The sequence below is a fragment of the Argiope bruennichi genome, chromosome X2 (assembly GCF_947563725.1).
Source record: "Argiope bruennichi chromosome X2, qqArgBrue1.1, whole genome shotgun sequence".
Taxonomy (NCBI): domain Eukaryota; kingdom Metazoa; phylum Arthropoda; class Arachnida; order Araneae; family Araneidae; genus Argiope; species Argiope bruennichi.
Window position 1 is genome coordinate 63,450,318 of NC_079163.1, and position 22,261 is coordinate 63,472,578.

The window sequence follows — 22,261 nt, forward strand, 5'->3', positions numbered from 1 at the left end:
GATATACAATTTCTTTTCTTGCAAAAATCGGGTAGCAAAATAAGAGGTCCAGCCAAATGATAAATAAAAAGGCGAACATTTGCTCACACTTTTGCTTTACGTCATCCATAGTAAAAGAAATGAGTAACCTAAAAATTGCACATGGTTTACAACGAAAAGCGGCAGTGCCAATAGATGAATTCCGAAATAGAGAGATATGAAAGTGAAATTAGAGGAGTCGAATGCCAAGTATGCCTCAATTAAATGATTTAAAACACGTATGAATTTATCAGAAATAAAGCTAACTTTTGATTTAAGATAAGAGATTTTCAATGCACTAATTTACGTCTGAATAACTTTTTATAGTTTAACAAGGATGTTGTGCATATTTTTAATCTTGCATTTACGTAATAAAATATTTTATTGTTCTTTACTTTAACCCTTCTTTGGATGAGGATGAAAATTTTCATCATAACATTTTATGAACAAAAAATGTTACTGAAAACGGGTGTATTGTAAATTGGTTGTTGCAGGCAACTTTTTTCACGACTATTGCGTAATTAGGAACGTATCTGCCAAAAAAAATGAAATGTCACAATCATTTTAGCGGGTTTGAACTTGTCATTCCGCTGTTTGTTGTGGTTGAAAGAAACGTACGATTTCTTGAATATCTTTTTATAACTAATTTGTGATTTTTTGCTTATAAAAGCGATAACGAGTGGAGAAATTTGGAAGAGAGACATTGAAGATTTTGCACTGAGCTTAACATGTAAATTTGCATGATGGATATTTCCATCATACTATTTTTTAATTATTTATTATATATTTAAAGTAGGATTTTTTTAAACATTTCCCTTTAATCTAGAGTATGAATTATATCACCCTGATTTATTTTACAAAAAAAGAAAAAATCATGCAAAGAAGGGTTAATTATTCTAGTTTTTAACTAAAAAACAAATTAGATTAAAATGGAAAAAAAAAAGAGGAACGAAAATGTGAACTATCTATTTCTTCCTGTGAAAGGAAAAAATAAAGTAAAACCCAAATATCATGCAATGTAATCTGCTTGAGTAAATTTCTAGTAAAGTGTGCATTTTGAAAATGACATTAAAAATCTCGCAATAAATCTTGTACATTTTAAATATCCTTGCTACTCATCTGTAGAATCCGAACTGAGAACTCTGAAATATCTTTTGCTTGAAAGTTGAATCAGCACCAACAGTATAGTTGAATGCGGTGCGTCATGTCTTGTACACAAAGCAGTAGTAGATGCATGTATAATTATATATATTTATATAAAAACACAGATAATCTGCGTTTGCTCATGTTTATCGTGACTCGTCCACTGGATCAAAAATGATAACCCGGACAAGTGACGTGTAACTGTCACAAATACAACATTGGCTTATTATCGACACTGCCTAATCTCGGCTGTTGCCGAGCAACACAAGTTTTCTCATCTTAGTTGATATATCTTTTTTGATCCCTGTAATTGCTGCAAGAAAATGAGAATATGTTTTCTTTCAGACGCAGGTCTATGGAAAAGAATTGGTGTGCACCAGACACTCCCGATGACGAGGAAAGTGAGGAATTTAGCAAGGTAAGGCTCCTTTGTTTTGATTCCATTGAATTTTGAAAGGGAAACAAAAGTAGTTTTTATCAAACAATTGCGACGATTATTACATATGCTCGCTGTTTTCCGCTATGAAAATTTGCTTTTAGTGTAGTTTGTTTCGCTTCGTGCTTCCTAAAAAACATTGAGTGTGTATGTCACGATTAAAGTGTGAAATCCGATATTTCAGAGAATAACTAGGTATTTCATGAAATAACTAGACAAGTCAGTTAAAATATATAAAATTATTGAATTCTACGAATTAACTAGGTATTCTATAGAATAACGATTACTTGATCATTAAAGTATGAAATGCGGCGCTCGAAAATTCTTTGAACCGGTTCTAACTACTTTTAGCCAGTTTTGAACCGCTTATGAATTTTTTGATAATATTTAAATTGAACTATTTCTGCAATATATTTTTTTCCTTTCTGTTTAACTTATGTTAACAATATGAGCAATTATAAATTATATCATCTGCTTTTCCTTATTATTTATCAATCAATCAATCATCCGCAATAGGGATAAAAAATATTTTTAGAGAGCTATAGCGAAAGAATTAGCTATTTATGATCAATTAATTTATAAAATAACTTTGAAATTGTTTATTTGTCACTTTAAGGGTCTATCATCTGTTATTTCATAGAATAACTAGGTAGAGTATGAAATTCTTCATCTATTATATACTTTAACTGACTTGTCTAGTTATTTTATGAAATAACTGAGTTATACACTTTAACGGTAACACATGTTATAATCTTCTGGAAGATAGAAAGCGGTGATTCAGAGGTGAAATTTGAGATCTCTTAGATTAATGTCATTTTGATCGTTTTATTTTTATTGGAAAAAACTGCATTGGAGACAATTGTCTACATTAGGAATTTTTTTTTACCGTATTCATTAAACCGATCGTCTTATACTCAAAAAAAAAAAAAAACCCAAAACGCAATACTTAGAAGTCTAATCGGGCATTACATAGCAATGTTCCGAAACTCGCCGCTATTTCACGCGGTTCCGAATTAAAGAAGTAAATTTATTCCATCAGTAAAAAATGGTAAAAAATACTCCATTAATAGTTCATTATAGTATTCTCATTTTCATCACGAGACAGCTTTTTATTGCTTATAAATTCCGTGTTATGAATCTTTATTTTCAATAAAAATGCTTCCCAATATATCCCTTTTTGTTTACTTTACAGCAATTCCAAGTAATCGATTCGCTATTTCAGAATACAGAATACTTCTTGTTTTTTGCTCTATCTAAATATCTCTTCTTGTTTGTTTATTTTTCCTCTTCGCCTTCTAAATTAAAAGGCGGGAAATTTAGTTTTATTATGAATATTTCTCACGTGACTCATTGGTTGAGAAGGCTGCATGACTGCTAAAAAGAAGTTCCCAGTTTTCCTCTGGTTCGCAAAGTAAAGTTTAAGAAACAGCTCGTTTCATAGACAAATATTAGAATTTTACGGAAAAATCTAATGCTAACACAATGACTGGTTGTGCTGTTGTCGGGTGTTCGATGCATTCAAGAAATTCGGGAAGCAAAAACATTCTTTTTAAATTCATTTTTGACAGATACCTGATATTAAGAAAATTTGAATTTTCATATGCAAAAGGAAATATATTTTTTAATTGCAAATGCTCAAGTTTTTTCTGGTTATTTCAGCGATAAAGATTATTCTTTAATTTGCTGAATTTTCATATGTAGTAGGAAATAAATATTATTTTCCTTGCAAGTGCTCAAATTTGTTCTGGTCATTTCAGCGACAGAGATTATTCTCTAATTTCAGTGCTGGATTTTCTAGTATTCTCAAAAAAAAAGTTTTTAACCTAAAGCCGTGCAATCATTAAATTTGTCATCAAACGAGAATGTATCATCTGAAAAAAAAGTAAACAACTGATAAACAACTCTCGTTAAATGCAGAAACATGTTTTGGAAATTCTGAATAAATTATCGAAAAAAAAATTTCAGGATGAGAGTGTAGTATTTCATGTTGAGTCTCAATAAGTTTTATAAGAAAAACGGATTGTTTCTTTGAAGAAAGAAATAGAAAGTTGGAAATTATAAATCCTTCAGTTAAAAAACGTTTAAAAATTTTAAGATATCAACAAAATTTTGGAAAATTTTCTCAGAATCAAATCAAATGTCTATTGATAGAAAAATGTGAAAAATGGACAAAAACTGTTATTTATAGAAACATTGTTCTACAAGCCATTTCCAAAAGATGTTATAAATTTTTAAGTAATACTCTCGGATTATCTCGATCAAGTGTTTCAACATTGAAAATATGGATAAAAAAATTTGTAGCAGTTGCATTACTCTATCTTTTCTTTTGGATAATAGATGGCGATGCCTGATTAGGTATGCATCCCTTAGTGCATTGAGATTGTAATTATAACGAGATGAGATGCTGTTCTGTTAAGGTGTACGCGTTAATATCTTGTCTTTCGTGTTTGTGTTTGTTTTGTGTGAAATATGATCATTAAAGAAACGTTCCCAAAAACATACGTCTTGTTGCTTCCACTGCACTGATCATAATGATCTTCATTCCCCACAAATTCATTTAAAAGTCGATTTAGTATATTGTATGATGGATTGGCATTTATGAAAACTCGTGATTCTAATTTTTCTTCATTGCAACTAATCTGTGCCTTGTGATTTGATGAAATGAATTGTGATCACGGAATCTCAGGATTAGAAGCGGCATTATGGACCTTCGTTTGAACGTTTTAGATGTAAAATTAGTAACTAAAATTTATTTGAAATTACGAACTTTCATTCGGTTTATATTCAGAAACATGGCATTCAAAAGAAAATTAAAAAAAAGGATAACTAAGAGAAGAAAGAAGTGGAATGCTTTGCACTATCAATCTTCTAAAATGTGATTATAATTTTGTGCAAATCAAAGTTATTTAATATAAATTTTCTTCTTAGTTATTGTGTTTGAGATATAAAAATAATTATTTTTGCAATATATATAATATAAATGTTGTTAATCACATTGCTTGAAAGTTTGAAATTATATAAATGTGTACGTGCAAAAATGTTATATTTATAAATTATGTATGTGATAATATATATACCTATGTCATACAATTGCGAATTATGCGATAAAATAAAAAATATATGAAAAAAATTATCTATTTTGGCTTGTTTTTCCAAAATTTTTAATTAGTTTTAAGAAAGCTTTCAAAAATAATTAATTTCGTTTTCAATTAGGTGAAGTAATTGAAACCCTATTATTTAAATAAATGTGTATTTTATAACCCCAAGTAAAACTATTCCTAATTGGGCTATTCTTTAACTATCGTCCACTATTTAAACTATAGATGTTTTTAATTTTAGGGACTAGTTGTTTCATCATTTCTTGCATACAGACTGTATCAGAAAGATAGATTATTGAATTTAACTTGAATTTTCTGTTAATTATTCCAATTTCATATTGTATTCTACTTTAAGAACGCTTCAACACAAATACACGAAAAAATTCTGCCTTACTTACATTTAGATTAGAATTTAATAAATCATACATAAAGTTTAATCAATTATAATATAAATATATATAAATTTGAGAAAACTCAGAATATTTTTGCACTAGATGTTATCTTTTTTAAAAAATTTTTTAAAGAAAATTCTAGAATATAAACAAATGATCAAAATGTTGAATCTTTAAATACATATAACCATTTAAGTATTAGCTAGGAATTGAAATAAAAGTTTGTCAATATCTCAACACTATTTACAAAGTATTACATTTTTCGTGTGAAATGTTTCGAATTTGGACTTCTTCACGAAGTTATCAATATACTGACTTCTTGTTAGAGACATGCTTCCGTGTAAGAAAATGTAGACTGACACTTCTCGAACTTCTCGAGGCATATTGTTTAAAATAATCAAGTCCTTGGTAACTTCCGCAATTAATATTGAAGGAAATTTACATTTCTTAATGAGCGATACAAAATGCTGCTGATTTGGACAAAATGATGCTAGAAATCTATAAAAATCTTTTTTTAGACTTAATCGCGTTTTACATAAAAGTATATTAACCCTTTATTTAGAGAATTATTTTACCATCAATTTTCCAAATTTATTTTTGAACCATTAGTTGCGTTTTGGTACACTATACACCCAGGAGGGAGAAAAAAACCTTTTTTAATTAAAATAATTTAATTAATAATAAAAGATTTTTATTTACATCTACTGCGTTCTATTGGAAATAAATTCTCCATGTTCTTTCAAGTATTATTAGAAAAAAATAGTCATATCGTGAAAATATCAGCCGGATTAAAACAATATTTTAAAGTACTGTCGGTAAATAAAGAGTTATATTAAAGCAATCAGCTTATCGATATATTCTTAAACCTTTGTTTCGTTTTCAAAATGGCATTATGTTGAAGTCCAATAGTACTGTATCAGCCATAACAAGCAGTTATTTTATTCAATGAGTTTTATTCACTCATACATTTAATGCTATATAAACTGATACTTTGCGCAGAATTTTCTACTTTCCTTTTTACTTTCTCTTATACTTAGTATAGAGAAAGTATTGTATTCGTCAAAAAATTTGAACTTCAGATTTTGACGAATTTTCACGTTTTAGATCTCCCTGAGTTCGAAAAATACATTTTAGGAGGGGCTGAAATACAGTACAGAGACTGAAATTGGGTATACAGTATTTATATCAAATTTGTAGATTTCTGTCCAATGTTTTGCAAAATCTGTTCACAGGAACTCTGTCTGCTCGGCTGTTCGAATATAAATTAACACGATAACTACAAAATGAAGAGAGCTAGATTTAACATCTATATAGTAGACACCTACCGAATTTTGAGCTAAATCTAACAAGAGGTTTACTGTTTGTCGGTCTATAGTTTCAAAAATATGTATACACAATAACTCAAAACCGATTCGATTTTTGGATACTATTAGCCACATGCCAGGGATTAATTGCCCGAAAAAGATACAGTAAAAATACAAAATTCACACCAAAGGCTAATATTTCGTAACTATTGTATGCCAATGCTATGTAAGGCCTTTTCTAGGTTAACATCCTTATTAGAGAGAATGCGAGGAAGTTTTGGGGTGATCAGTTCCGCTGGCTTATTTAACATTTCTTAAAATATTTCTACAGCCGCAATAGGCTTCCAATTGTACTTGCTTGTATATGAAGTTTACAAAGAGAAAGCATTGTAAACAGCAAGGTTTTAATGAATATTTACGTTTCATGCCTGCCGTAAAACTCATTTTTGGAATCGTGTCTGTCTGTAAACGCGGTAACTCAAAACCGCTTTCAGCTGGATAAATGAAATTTTGTATGGGATCTTTACACCATATTTGCAGATTTCAGCCAATTTTTGGCGAGATATATTTTCTGAAAATTAGTTTACCCGCCTTCATTCGCAAGTGAGAATGGTAATTACAAAATGGAAGGAGCTAGACAGATCAAATTTAGCATTTCAATTTAGCAATTTCAGCATTTAAAGTATACGTCTGTAAAAAGTCTTCAACCAAATTTGTCGAACGGTGGACTGTCTGTCGATCTGTACATTCGCATGCACGTAAACGTGATAACTCAAAAACGCGACGACTTATATGAATAAAGGTTGATATGCGATTTTGTTTCTGAAATTTTAATTTTGTGTCAACTTTAAATCAGTTCGGTTTCAGTTTTTCGGTAAATAAAGCCGAAAATGCATACTGGTTTCATTCTCTATGCTATGAAGCACAAATATCTCATGTGCGGGACGCTGCATATAAAAATCCGAGCACTCGTGGCATTTTTGACCTTGATCAAGGTTTACAATTTTTATGCAACGAGGAGGGGGATAACTCTTTTACTATGGAGTATGTAAGAAAACTTCGGGGATATCATTCCCTTTGTTTCATTGAAACTATTCAAACTTATCTTCGTTTGAAAAGCAAGCGGCGTAGAAGCTATTACATGTATTATTTCCTCTTTTTCCCCCTGACCTTTACAATTAATTACAAAAAGAGTATTTTAATCTAACCTAATGTTGCAAGATATAATATTTTTACCAATGAAAGTTGAGATGCCCCCTCCCCCCCAAAAAAAGAACGTGAGAATCATTAACTACTATACGGAAACTGAGCAATGATACTTAAGGATTTACTCCTCCAATTAGCATCGAAATTTCTTAAAAACTAATAAAGTTTAATGAATATACTTTCATATTTTTAAGAATGCATAATTTTTGACATGTTCATTATTTTAATATAAAACAAGAATTCTTGTTAAAGAGTCATAATATCTTGAAATTTTTTGGGAAAGAATGGGGTCCAGCATTTGATCGTAGGAATTTCAGAAGCTAATTACTCGTGAACCATTTGCCCAAAATTTCAAAATGTTGATGTATTCGGGTTATTTAATCTGGATAATTTAAGGGTCGGGGTGGCCTGATGGTAAGGTCTCGGCTTCGGAACCGGCAGGTTTCAGGTTCGAGACCCGATTTCTACCGTAGAACCGTCGTGTAAGCGTGTCTGGTGCGCACCAAAACCGTAGGGGCCAAATGTCCTTCCCCTGGCGTGATGCGGAAATTTGGAGAGGGTGTGAAAGCTCAGGTGTCTTCCTCGTCATCTGACGGGTTCAAAATTACAAGGACCGTCCTAAAATAGCCCGAGTGTTGCTTTAAAATGGGACGTTAATATAACTAAACTAATCTGGATAATTTCTATATGTATTTAAAATCGCGTGTTGCTTTTGAAAAAAAAAAATGAGTGTATGTAAATCTAACTATAAAAGCGCCGCCTACTCTTAATGAAAGATTTATAGTTTTCTAGAAGATTTATTTCTACGATGGAAGGCCTTTCTTGTGTGATAATTAGTTTGGAAATAGTGAGTAGAGTTTGGATACTTTTTTGATGGACTGTAGCAGAAGAAAGTAACATAATTAAAGTTAATAATTTTCATTAATTTTAGAGATTAATATGCATAAATCATTTAAGTCCACAGAAGATAAAATAAAAAATATAATTAAAAAGTTCAAATATCCCCCACCCCTTCCTCCCGTCCTCTGTATCAGTGACGATTACATAAAAAGAGCGAAGGTGCGGGACTAATACCAAGAGTAATAGAGCATGAATTTTTCTCTGATACTTGGAAGCTCTCTGAAACTTTGTATCCTGCAATTCGCCAATCAAACCATTTTTCATACACAGTACACTACCGAGTATCCAGCCTAATGTGGCTGAAAGGCAGGCCGATAGCCAAAAAGTCGGATTGGCCAGAGTTCAATGAACTCATTTCTTTGCCCACCAGTACTAGAAGACAAAGTTTTCATACCAAAACTACTGCTATAATAGGTATTTTCTCACTTCTTATTGAGTACTAAGCCCTACATTTATCTCAAGCCATTTAGAATGTGAAAGCGGCCGCGACCCGATGAATTATAGAAGCAATTACCGATAGCGTATCGATTTGATATAGAAGGCTCTGTATTGGTAGTTTTTATATGTTTATAAATTGTATAACATATTTCAAGAATAAAGGATATAAATTGTTCACATTTTAACATAAATTCTGTAAACTTCACTGTGGTACACTTAAAAAAATATTAAGCATATCCCAAGAACAATTTACGAGTACTGTCCGTATTGTGCAGTTATAATCAGGAATAGCTGCAACAATTGAGTTTCGTAACACACTGAAGGAACAATAAGCAGAGCGCTGCTCTTTTCCTGTCACAACTTTTTTTTTTTGCAACAAACACGCAGGAGGATCGTAGCAGACGCCCATTTCAAATTCCTTAGCAATGTTGCCGATGCAACGCCTTGCCTTCCTCATTTAATTACGATAAAAAAAAAAAAAAAAAAAAAAAAAAACTAGACCGGATTGTACGGAAGCCAGATAGCCGCGAACCGGTTAGTTAGTTATATTAACGTCCCGTTTTAAGCAACACTAGGGCTATTTTGGGACGGACCTCGTAATTTTGAACCACGGTCAGATGACGGGGACGACACCTGAGCTGGCGCCCCCTCTCCACACCACGCCACCCCAGCGGGAGGACGTTTGGCCTTGACGAATTTAACGTGCAACAGACTCCCTTACACGACGGTTCTTCGGTGGAATCGGATCTCGAACCTGAAACCCTACGGCTCACGAGCCGAAACCTTACCACCAGGCCACCGCGGCCCAGCCGCGAACCGAATACTCGGGAGTGTACTGTATTTTTCTGAAATTTATGTTCAGTTTGGCTGTGCATAGTCTACTGAAATAAGTTATTTTCATTGTACTGTTTTCTTCGAGATGTTTCTGCTGTCGATCCAAGTTTATAGATATTATTAAAATCATGTTTTAACTATAGCATCTTTTTAGTTTTCATTGTATTCATTAAGTTTTAATAAAGCATAAATATTGACATTTGTGAAAATAGTAATTTTCCGTTTCAGTAAGAAAATAAATTTTTTTCTTCTCTTCGATTTAATTAATTAATTCATTATTTAAAACAGCTTCTCTCTTTAGTGGTCTTAAACCAGACATAAAAATATTTTTAAGCATTTATGCTGGGAAAATAGGAATAATTGCTGATTATGTATTAGCTGGGGTATGTTTTGTTAAGGTATTAGCTTTCGGAATTTTTGCTCATCATTTGCAATTCGAGACTTCTCTTGCTGCTTTTGTCATCAAATAAAATAATTAAACGCAAATGCGTAAAAGATATGATTAATGTCTTATTCAAAAAATTGGCTCTAAGAATGATCATCATAGATAGCGTAAAAGATATGATTACGTTCTAATGACATAATTTCTAACTGTCGCAAATAGGTTTATTTTCATATCCTGGACTCTTTAAAATGCGTTGATGTATGCGACTCAAAAATTCCTTTTATGTGTTTTGTTTAGAAGCGCATTTCGGTCTTAATATTATAGCTTGAAAAGTTTCCAAACTGATTCATAAACTGTGATTCCTGGCCCATTTTGGCTGGATTTCTTTTGTTTTTCTGCCAATTAAATGAAACTTATGAAGGATTTTCGAACAAGGTTTTCAAGAACTGAACGAGGCTTTTCTCAGTTAGCTACTTTTTTTGTAGAATGCCTCCTTTGAAAATGGAGAAAAAATCTGAAACGTAAAAATGAGTTGATAGTGTGTTCCTGAGCCGGAAAAGTTTTCTGCCTCTCATAAAATAAAGGAGGAAAAAAAATCGGTGCAATAGTTCGGAAGCTAAGGTTTGCCACTTTTACTAAAAGTTCTTCAAGGAGAAAAGGGAATGGCATTGGCTTTTAACCATTCGTTATCAGGATTATTTTTTTTTGGGGGGGGGGAGAATGTGATATTTTAAAAATAGATAGATAAATATGTAGATAGATGTTGCATTAAATAAAGTATTTGGGTTTCATAGCAAGTTCCTTTAGCTTGTTATTTAGAGATTATTAAAATCTCGGATTAAATTAATTTCATTTTTTAAACGATTACGAAGCGGTGTTTTACAGCTTCGGTTTGATAAATGATGGGTCGTAGAAAAGAGAAAAAGAAATAAAACTAAAGCAATTTTGATGAAAAACTACTAATAAAAATAATGAATAAAAAATTTCTTTTTAAAATCAAAAATTTCACTTTTTTTCCTTTAACGAAAATTTTTTCATTATTTTCCAATGCATAAGTTAGCAAATTCATTCCATTCTGTAAACTTCAGAAATATAACTTACGAAACTATTCCTATAGAATATTCCCGAACGAGAGTTTTTTGAAGAATAAATTAGTTTCGCATTGAAATTACGACAAACGCAAATTAACTCACGATATAAAAAAATCGATAGGAATTATTAATGTCGCTTAGTGTAAGAGATAAATGAGGACATTCACTTTTTAACACATTTTGTTAATAAAATATCACTGAACATGATTTTTCTCCCTGCATTTCAAATCAAAGTTTTTAGCGAAAGAAATCATTTATTCTAGAATTCCTGTCTCTAATTTTTAATAATATTGAAAATTTCTTTAAAATAAAATTATCTTCATAGGAAAAAATACATTCCGGTTTCAATAAATTCGCTGAATACCAAATTAAAGGCTTCTCAGAATAGATAAATTTCTTAGTATTAAAAAAAAAATCTGAAATTTCTTAGTTAAAAGCGCGTTTGACCACGTCTCTCCACATTTTTATGAGCTTATGAGCAAGCATTAAGATCAATATTCAATCACTGCTGGAATGATATAAAGATGCTTGGGTAGAACTGCAATCATTATTCGGCAAGCAAAGCGAATTTGTTGGGTTAATAAGCTATTCAATTCATTCATCCAAAAAATTGGTTATGTTTTTCCTTTGAGCAGAAATTGTTTGTTTTGCTTCCGTCCATGAGAGACTAATAAACTTTGAATTACAATGGATTTTCTGTCAATTTATTTTCTATTTTGGGCATACATTTTTTATCGCTTTCGACTGTCTCTTAGAAATTTTGCTGAATAAACAATTTATTTAACGAGTCTGCTCGTCAACCTCTTGTAAATAGCTCGATCTTATTATGCGATTCCTCTACGTAAACAAGAATTCTTTGAAATGCATATATTATATATATATTTTTAAAATCGGAACAAAAATTGAATCTGGATGTTAAAAATGCATACAATTTAGATTTCAAGAAATTCTTAGTTTTGTGTGCGATGTATCAGATCATCAAATGATCAAATTTCATTTTGAAATTCGTATAGATAACCTTGATATCTGGAATAGAAAGTGGCTTAATTCTTCAGTAATTTGAAAATGGGATATTTTATCACAACATGCAGGTTCACATTTTAGGCTTTTGTAGTAATTTCATCTAGTTCCAATAAAAAAAAAATTACTGTAAAAAAAAAACCCGTTAAAATTTTTTAAATCGGTTATTGTTAAAAGGCGTAATTTATTATTCTTCAGTGTTTCAATCTGTTAGCTATTGCCAAAAGTAAAAGTACTTTCCTTTTGACTTTATAGTACAGTACACTCTTCGCGACTATCCGGCTTCCGTACTATCCGGCCTAGCTTTCTTTTATCGTAATTAAATGAGGAAAACAAGGTGTTGCATTGGCAATATTGCCAAGGTATTGGAAGTGGGCGTCTGCCACGATCCTCCTACCTTTCGTGTGCAAAATACAAGTTGCGACAGGAAAAGAGCAGCGTTCTGCTCGTTGTTCATTGTTTCGTCAACGTAATGGACCTCAACTGCACAGTACATGCGCAGTTATAATCAACTGCTCCTGATTATAACTGCACAGTACATATACTAATCGTAAATTGTTCTTGAGGTATGATTAATGTTTTTTAAGTGTACCTCAGTGAAGATTTCAAAATGGGTGATAAACGAAAAAAAGTTGAAATATTGCATTTAAGTTAGGCGTTACATAAATTATGTTAAGATGTGAAAAGTTTATATCCTTTAACTTGCATTTTTTCTAATAAATTCTTGAAACGTGTAGTTTATTATATAAACTACCAATATAGAGCCTTCTGTTTTAACTCGACACGTTATCGGCAATTATTTCGATGATTCATCGAGTCGTGACTGCGTTCACATTCTACGTGACTTTAGATAAATGGAGTACTTAGTACCTACTCAATACAAAGTGAGAAAAAAAGTATTATAACAGTAAGTTTGAATATAAAAACTTTGGCTTCTGATATTGATGGGCAAAGAAATGAGTTCATAGAGCTCCGGCCTATCCAGCTTTTTTGTGATCCGGCCTATCCTTCCTCCACATTAGGCCGGATACTCGAGAGTGTACTGTATACTTCAAAGTTAAACATCATTTGTAACGTGTGGTAAAAAGTTATTGCACTTTGTACTATTGATTGTCTAATTTTGATCCAAATAAGATTTTTTTATTGTTACTATAACCATATACCAAATGTAGTTTTCTTATTTAAAATGCTTAAGTTAAATTTATAATTTAATGCTTTCTATCATGCTTAAAGATTTATATAGTCTATATGCCAAACTTAGTTCAAAATTCGATACAAATCTGCAATTATAATGTAAAAAAATAATCCACATGCTAAAATTTACCCATCTTGAATTTTTAAATTATAGCATGTTCACAAAATCACAAGCGCAAAGGAATAACGAGGGTAAGTGGCACACGGGGTATGCCAATTTTCCCCTCCCCCTCTCTCTCAAAAAAAAAAAAAAAAAAAAAAAAAAAAAAACTAACATAAACCCAGTAATGCTTTCATCCCCATGGTGCCCCCTAGACCGACGATCAGGGCATTTATGCCTTTCCGGCCGTTATACCACCTTCGGCTTTTAGCATAAAAATTTTACTTGAGTTTATTTTTACTTTTACTTTTTTTTAAGATAAAGAATTTTCCTCTTTGACTTTTAGAATATTTTGAGTCTATATAGTTTATATATATTATTTTGAGTTTACTAGCGTATTTTTAAGACAACGCATATTTTTAGAAGAAAGTTCCATATTATATATCCAAAAATTTATGCATGAGAAATATCTTCTAATTTGTTGGGAAAAAAGTTCGGACAAATATCCAATTCAAGATTATCTTTATTTTTCACGTTTCTGAACTTTCAAATTTTAATAAAATAATGTTTTTGAACGTATATATAATACATTCATACATTTTACTTTTTTTTCGTCGAAAATATTCGGGTTGTGATGAGATGTTTTTAAAGCTTCATGTGATAGTGAAACGAGAAAAATCTATAAAATAAATGAAATTCAGGGAAATATCGCTGATCAAAAAACATTTCGAAAAGTGTGAATGCATATCTCAATTTTATTTTAAAAATCATACACAAAAGATAATTCAGAAATTCAATAAAAAAACATTCTAAACATTTAGAGATCTGTTAATATATATATATATTTGAGCAAATATATTTTAAGTTGAAAGTCAAATTAAAGGTAATATACTTGAAAGGTAGATAGAACTTTTTGTAACTATATATTAATGACGTTTAACAAATTCTGTAATCAAGATATAAAATGTGAATAAAGGCAAAATTGAAATGATACAAAAACTGATTTAAAGTACGTAGAAAATGAAAAGTAACTACGTAAAATAGAAGAAAAATTGTTCGGAGTAGATGCCAGTATTCATATTGCTAAATTTATACAATGTGGAGAAGGTAACGCTAAGTCTTTTCAGGCGCTTCGATGATATTTCCCGTTCTGAATGAAAAGTGTCGACAGTTCCTGGAAAGTTTAATCAATCCACAATCAATTCCTTCAACAATGATTCATTCGTGAGAATATTGCTGTGTCAATAAAACACGGTGGTTTGTTTATCAATGCCTTTTATATTGGAAAATCTTTTTGATGTTTTAACAGAAAAAACGGAAAGGATCATTAATTGTGTTTGAAAACTGCGCTTAAAGGGAAGATATTTTTTAAAAATATTTAACTTTAAATCTTTCCAGTTATTTGCACACATGTAAATTGAAATTGAAAGCAATATATAATTTTTATTATAACCATATGACAAATTTTATCTCTTCCATGTTCGTATAAACGCGGAGAGACACAGAGTATTAAATCCAAAAGCTTTTTTAGATTCGGAGATTGCATAGTTTAATTCTAGTGATATGAATTTTGAACAATTTTTCTATATAAGAAAAAGCTATAGAGAAAAGAATGAATTCATAATAATGTATGTAATAATCAGGGATAGATTTAGTGCTAGTAAACTAACGAACGAGAGCGGTGAAAAATTTTCAGTAAAGTCTCAATCAAAATTGAATACGAAATCTTAATGTGTGCATTTAAAACTTTAATACAAACTTAATTCCATGATGACAACATTAACAATTCTCTAAGAAAATTATTATTCATCTTTTGTGCAATTTGTTTTGTCACGTGTTCACTTTTTTTCTTTTTGCATATGTGGAAGAATTCAAACGAAGTTAAATAATTGAACTAAAAAATTCGTTAAATTAAAGATACTGTAACAGAAATTCTCATATTTTGGAATCGTGATCAAATGGCGAGGACGGTATCTGAACGGAACCTCACTTATTCCAAAGTGACGATGTTTGGCTGATTTTTTTAACGTTACTCGTTTTGGGATTCGCACTATTAATAGTTTTCGTACATTCTGACAACATTTTAGACTATACACATCCGTTTGGACAGTACTAAGGTAATTTTGTTGAATTCTATACTTAGAATGACCATCTAAAAATAACTATAGATAAGGTATTTTTTAAGTGCTTTTATCAATGCATTAAAAAAAGAAAATAATTTTTCAAATCAAAAATACTGTTGTCAAAAAAAGTCGTGAAAGCGCGAGCTGCAGACACTAAATCTTTTAGAAAACTGAATTGTAATTATATTTGAAATGTATTTTAATTTTGATTCGAAACATTAATTATGTATGTAATGATATCTCTAAATATAATTTAAATCCTTATTAATTTCCAAGATTTTATCTTAATTTTACCCATATTAACTTAATTCTAAAATGTTCTCTTATTTCCTGATCCAATTCCACCATTTTTATTTAATCAATACGATTTTTTATTTAATTAATTTTTCAGTTAATGCGAATAATTAATAATGATTTTTATTTAATTAATGCGATTAATTAATATTTTATTTAATTATTTGTGAAGTGCTTGTATTAAAATGCTGTTATCGGTAAATTTGGTGCATTATTTGGATTTTTTGTGACTTTTCTATTCCATACTACCATTTTATAGTAAACGGTGCAGTGAACTCTTTTATATTTGAACCCTATTTACAACAAAGGGAATGAAAAATCAATTACTAATTTCTAATCTTAGAAACATTAAAACGAAGTTAAATAAAAGCGTTTAATGGAGAATTATTTCTTGAGCTAAATTAGATTAGTATTGTTAAAATTACTTATGGATTAATTGCTAATTAAAGTCTTGAACTGCAACAAACAGTAACAGAAATCCTCAAATACAATCAAGCTTTCATGACCAGATGTATTGGCTTCAAAGTATCAATCTACAGTGCAGCAACTCTCTATCACAAACCGACACATAACTTCTTTCTAAGCGCTTTTACTTAACTTCGCATGTTTCATGCTTATAATGTTGGAATTTTGTAATCTTTTCTTTAATGCACTAGAAGTTTGAAATTTTGCTCTGTTATTGGATTCCAATTACAATAGAGTAGTTTAATAACCTTATAGCTCTTAATTGTCATTTAATATATTAATTTAGCTAAAGATTGATTTCGGAGGTAATGCAATCTTGAATTAAATTTCAGAAATATTAATTTTTAGATTCTATTGTATTTATAATCATAAAATATATTAAGAACTGGAAATTATTATGAATTATAATCGTGAAATATATAAGAATCCAAGATAAAGGAACCTGATCAATTTATAGCGGATATGCAGGGTTGAAAACATATGAATATGTTAAACTTTCATTTATTGCAAAAAATGTTTGAAGGAAATTGCAATGGAAAAGATTTTTAGTTGTAAATTTATTTGCAACATTTTATATTTTTAATCGTTTTGTGTCTAACTTTTGCGTTTTTATCTTTAGGGCACTCAAGATTTGTTTGAATTATTAGAGCGATTACAAAACAGTCGCTTGGATGACCAAAGATGCGTCTTACCTTCATCATTGCAGGTGAGTTTTATATTTGAATCTTAAAAGAAAAAATTTAATCACTTTTGTCACTATTCTGACAATATTGCAAAATATTTATTAATTGATTGACATATAAAAGAAATTATTAATTATTAGTTTCTTTGTCAAATTATTAGCTTTTTTGTTTGGGACATTTTTAAGTATATAATTAAGCCAAGAAAACCAATTCAAATATGAACGCGGAAGGACAAATATAGGAGTGCTAGAGTAATTTGTATCTTTTCCAATTGGTACTATGGGAAAGAGAATATCACTTTTCTCTGTGGACTTTAATTTTCTATAAATAACAATTATTTTAGATCATTGTCTAAATTTACAAAAGTTTATAGCTGTCCAATTCCACTTCCTCCCCCCCTCCCTCTTACTCAGACGTGATTATAAGAAAAGATTGAAGAACTATTCAATATATATTTATAAGATCATCGATATTTCGGTTTAAAATGCTATAAAAAGAGTAGAGAAAAGTTTTAAAAAAAGTACAGGGAAGAACCTCGAGATAGTGTGCGCATTTAGAAGTCGTTTGTTGCTTGTATTTAGAATTTGTGATCTTTTGGATTTATAAAGCCAATCAGAATCGTAACTGCATATGGGAACTCACCGTGGTCACATCTCTCTTTGCAAGCTTTTTATCCAAAAATACAAATTTTTACCTTATTTTAATTTCTCTGAATTAAATACAATGAATGATCTATGAAGGTACGCATATATTTGAGAACCGAATGATTTGTAAACCGCCTCAAAACAACCGATTCATATAGTACTAAACCTTGTCGGTTTTTCGGCAGGAAGCATTAAGATTCGCACCTTAAATTTGGAAATGTTCGAGTGTAGGTCGTTGTTCCGTAAAAATTTACAAGGTCAGAACTGCAAAACGTTTTGTTTTGTGCCTATTAGTTTTCTTCATAGAATTACTGAATGTGCAAATAATATTTTATTAATATGAATACACCGCAATTTTCGGTTTTCATTACTAACAATTTTGTACAATATTAGATTTATACTATTAATGAACTAATTTCAATGTTTTTACATACAAGTAGCCACTTTTGGTGACTAATTTGTTTGTTCGAAGTATTGACCTCACTAGTTGTTAAATTGTTAAATTGGGATGCATATATTTTTGAAACTTCATTTTCATTGTTCGATGATATTTAAAAATATGAATTTAAAGAAAATGGAAATTTATGCGAAAGGGAAGTACATTTTTCTATACCTGCTCTCGAAAAAATCATTTTTTCATATTAAATGTTTAATATAAAAAGGTTTTAAAATTAAATATTAGAGTATGACCCAATTTAGAAGTTAAAAAATCAGTAAATGAGAAAACTTGCAAAATATCTACATTATTAAACTTTTGAAAAACTAAATGGAACAATCTAAAAAAAATGAAGCTCCCCTAAAACAGTATCAAGAAAAATATTATTTAAAAGCAAGTAACTGTGAGAATTTTCCAAGTAATAAATTTTGTTCAAGTTAAAAAGTTCATTTGGACATTTTTATTAGAAAAAAAAGTAAAAAAATTACTATTATTATAATTTCGAAATAAAAAGGAAACTTAAAATCTGTACTTAGGAAGCAGAACAAAAAAAGATTAATATCCGTTATCACATCATAAAAATAATTAATTTGAAGTAGGTGCTAGAAAATGTTTTACTATATAAAATTTCTCAAATAATTAAAAGTGATGTCTTTCAATGAATTACAATTAAGAACCGTATTTTAAAAGCTAATGATATTAATCTACAGGTTAATAAAAATTTGCTTTGCATTTTATAATACATTAATACCAAACATTTCTAGCCGTAGCTTCAATAATAGGAAAAGGCGATGAGGTTAAATGATTTAATAAAAGAATAAAATTAGATTGATTTTCAATACAACGATGAAAAATATTGCAAACCTTCCAAAATTTGTTAAAATTAAGAAAAATTGTGAGAAAGTTAAATTTCACTATAATTTTTTTTAATTGCATAAAAATGATTTCCGTACGATGGTATTTTCTGGAAGATAGCGGGAATCGAATACTTTTTCTTGCACGGGAGATATAATTGCAAGTAACATACTGAAAGACTGACAGACGATGACTGACAGTTTGTCTTTAAAATTTTATGTAATAATCGGTTTACATATTCAGCCCGTAAGTGTGTATTCTCTTTAATAAGAAACAATAAAAAATAATCGAACCATTTATATAATAATGAACATGTTATTTATACTTTGAGAGAGAGTTATTGCTTCATAGAAAAATCTATCTATCAATAAAATTAATTCGTTTCCCCATGAAATTAAAATATACTCTATAACCAAGAAGAATAACATGAAATAAGTACAAAATGCAAATAAAATAAAATTATAATGGGTAAGGGTGGTTCATTCTATATATAGTTTTAGATGGCCCAGAAAATAGTACTTATAAGGAGAGGACTCTATTTAGGAAATTCAGTTCGGAATGAGACTCGGTAAATACGCTAGCGTATTTTTTAAAAAATTCTTTTGAAAAAAACTAAAATTTCAAATTAAATTAATAATTTACAAATTTTTATTAAAATTTTTAATCTATAAAATAGCGGTTTATTCTTACTAAAAATAATTCTCGTTAAAATTCGACTTTTCAGTAGTTTAATTATAAAAACTGTTTTAATAGTCAGAAATAATAATTACTGTTATCATCAGAGTTCTTAAACCTTTACGAATTAATGCTTCTATGAGCACATACTCCGCGGTGGCTTGGTGGCAAGGTCTCGGCTTCAAAACCGGAGGGTTTCAGGTTCGAGACCCGATTCCACCAAAGAACCCTCATGTAAACGGGTTTGGTGCATGCTAAGTCCGCCGTGGCCAAACGTCCACCCGCTGGTGTGATGCGGAAGTTTGTAGAAGGGGGTGCTAGTTTAAGTGCCGTCCTCGTCATCTGATCACAGTCAAAATTACGAGGTCCATCCCAAAAACAGTCCTAGTGTTGCTTTAAAACGGGACGTTAATATAATTGAACTGAACTAATTCTGTGAGCATATGCAATCGTCATTTATTAATTGGACAAAATGTCAAGTATTTTTTTTTTCTTCCAATGATAGGCAGCCCAAATGACAATTATAGCTGTGGTTCTTGTATGTAATTTAAAATTTGTTAATTCAAAAAAAATTAAGGAAAAAAAACCTTATTTATGACAGGAATAACTATAGTTTTCATTTAAATTTAATTATTTAAAATTTTATTCTGCTTAAATATTACATTTAAATTTTGATTCAAATATCATGCTAATGAGAAATTATTTTATCGATAAGAATGATTAATATTTTAATACAAAAATTTTAAAATTCTTAATGAAATTTGGAATTATATTAATTTAAAAAGGCGCATGTAGGATCGAACAAATTGGCATATTAAGACCCACGATGCCTCGCGGCTGATTTGAAAGAACAATTTACTGGTATATAATTTTTTGTAAAAAAAATTTTAAGAGTTCGTAAAAGTTGCCATTTGTTACATAAAAAACAAACATAACATGTTTTGAAATGCCGTAAGGACAATAATATTCCATGAATTTTAAATATATTGCTTTAGTTCAGCCTTTTTATCATATTTCTTATTTGCACTGTAAAAGCGAAAATGAAAAAAGCAACTTTGCTGATTGTGATATTAATTCTACAACCGACAGGAAAGCTTGTTTATAAAGAAAAATAGAAAAATCCTTTGTTTATGTTGCAACTTTTTTTTTCTGTCCATTTGAAATTAATGGATTGAAAAATGGAATGAATTAGTCATACTGATAAAAGCAGTTTATTCCTATCTGTAATTTTGTATAACGGTATCTTTTTTAATCTTGCTCCAGATTTTCATTTTTTTTTTTTCTATCAGTCTGAATTAGCATTATTCTCATAATCTTTTTGATGGCCATTCAAATGATTTTTTTCCATTCTCGTGCACGATTAGAAACATATAAATTTTTCTAACATGGAAAGTCGATTTTTGTATATATTTAATACCCTCACCAACCCAGCCTACCTAATTGAATTCCGTAGCGAAACGTTAGTTCGGAAAAGCGGAATGAATCAAAGATACAGTATTGAACAAAAATATTTGTTATAGTTAACAACTTTTTACGCAATATTCATTGCATAATTACAGTAGCGACCAATGAAAATACACTGCCCTAGATTTTCATATTTTATTTTTTTATCATGCTTTCAAAATGAATTTAATTTATTATATTCTCTTAACCAGTGTAGTATTGGTTTTTAAAATCTGCTCACAAAAGTATTGCTTTCTTTCACTATTTTATTGTAAGCATATTATCACTCAGGTTATAAAGATTACGTACAAACGTTGAACAAATGGCAACTTCATAATCTTTATAGTAACAGAATAATTGCTAAAATTCTGAATTCTAAATGCTGACCCCCATAAAGTCACTGTCTGTCTGTGCAGTTTCTGTTTCATTCTCATTAACATATTGTGAATCACATGCTGGTAAAATTGTTAGATTTCTGCACATAAGTTTTTCAGTTAATGTCTTTAACTAGACTTTTTTTAAATTATTTATTTCTGTGGCTAAAATCTCATTACTCCACGCCATTCAGCTATTTAATTACATATTCGAGAAATCAGCTTATTATTATTATTATGGTATTTTATGCAGTATAAATAATCAAAAGGCCAAGATAACCCATTATCCTCAAAAGATTAAATTTTTAACCGTAATAATGACTAATTAGCTGAAAACGCTTTTCCCGGGTTAGGTGAGCATCCTGCAATTTTGAAGGATTTTAAAAATGTGAAAATACTCATCTGAAAAAATATCTTATAATTAATTATGCCTGGAAATTTAAAATTTTAATACTATTATGAAAAAAAAATTTAATGGCCTTCTGTAGTACTTTTTTACTAAGCACAAAGCATACATGAAAGGTTGTTGTTTTTTGAAAAGTTTGCATTTTTTAGCTGTCATTCAACTTTGATTTTGCAAACTCGGTAAAATCCAGCAAATGTGATTTTTTTTAATACACAGATATTGAAAAAATTTCTTTCATTTTGTTTGGAAGTTAGTTTAATAACCACTTTCTTCTTTTTTTTTCTTTTTTTTCATACGATACAAT

At 29.9% G+C, this 22,261-nt stretch overlaps 1 protein-coding gene across 1 annotated transcript in view; it reads left to right on the top strand.

Annotated features, from left to right (window-relative positions):
- The window catches only part of LOC129960974 (rap1 GTPase-activating protein 1-like), a 138,172-nt gene that overhangs the window by 79,145 nt on the left and 36,766 nt on the right, over positions 1-22,261 (top strand). The window contains exons 2-3 of the mRNA XM_056074755.1: positions 1,507-1,579; positions 17,061-17,147. Coding sequence (XP_055930730.1) covers positions 1,507-1,579; positions 17,061-17,147 — 160 coding nt within the window. The remainder of the gene's footprint in view (positions 1-1,506; positions 1,580-17,060; positions 17,148-22,261) is intronic.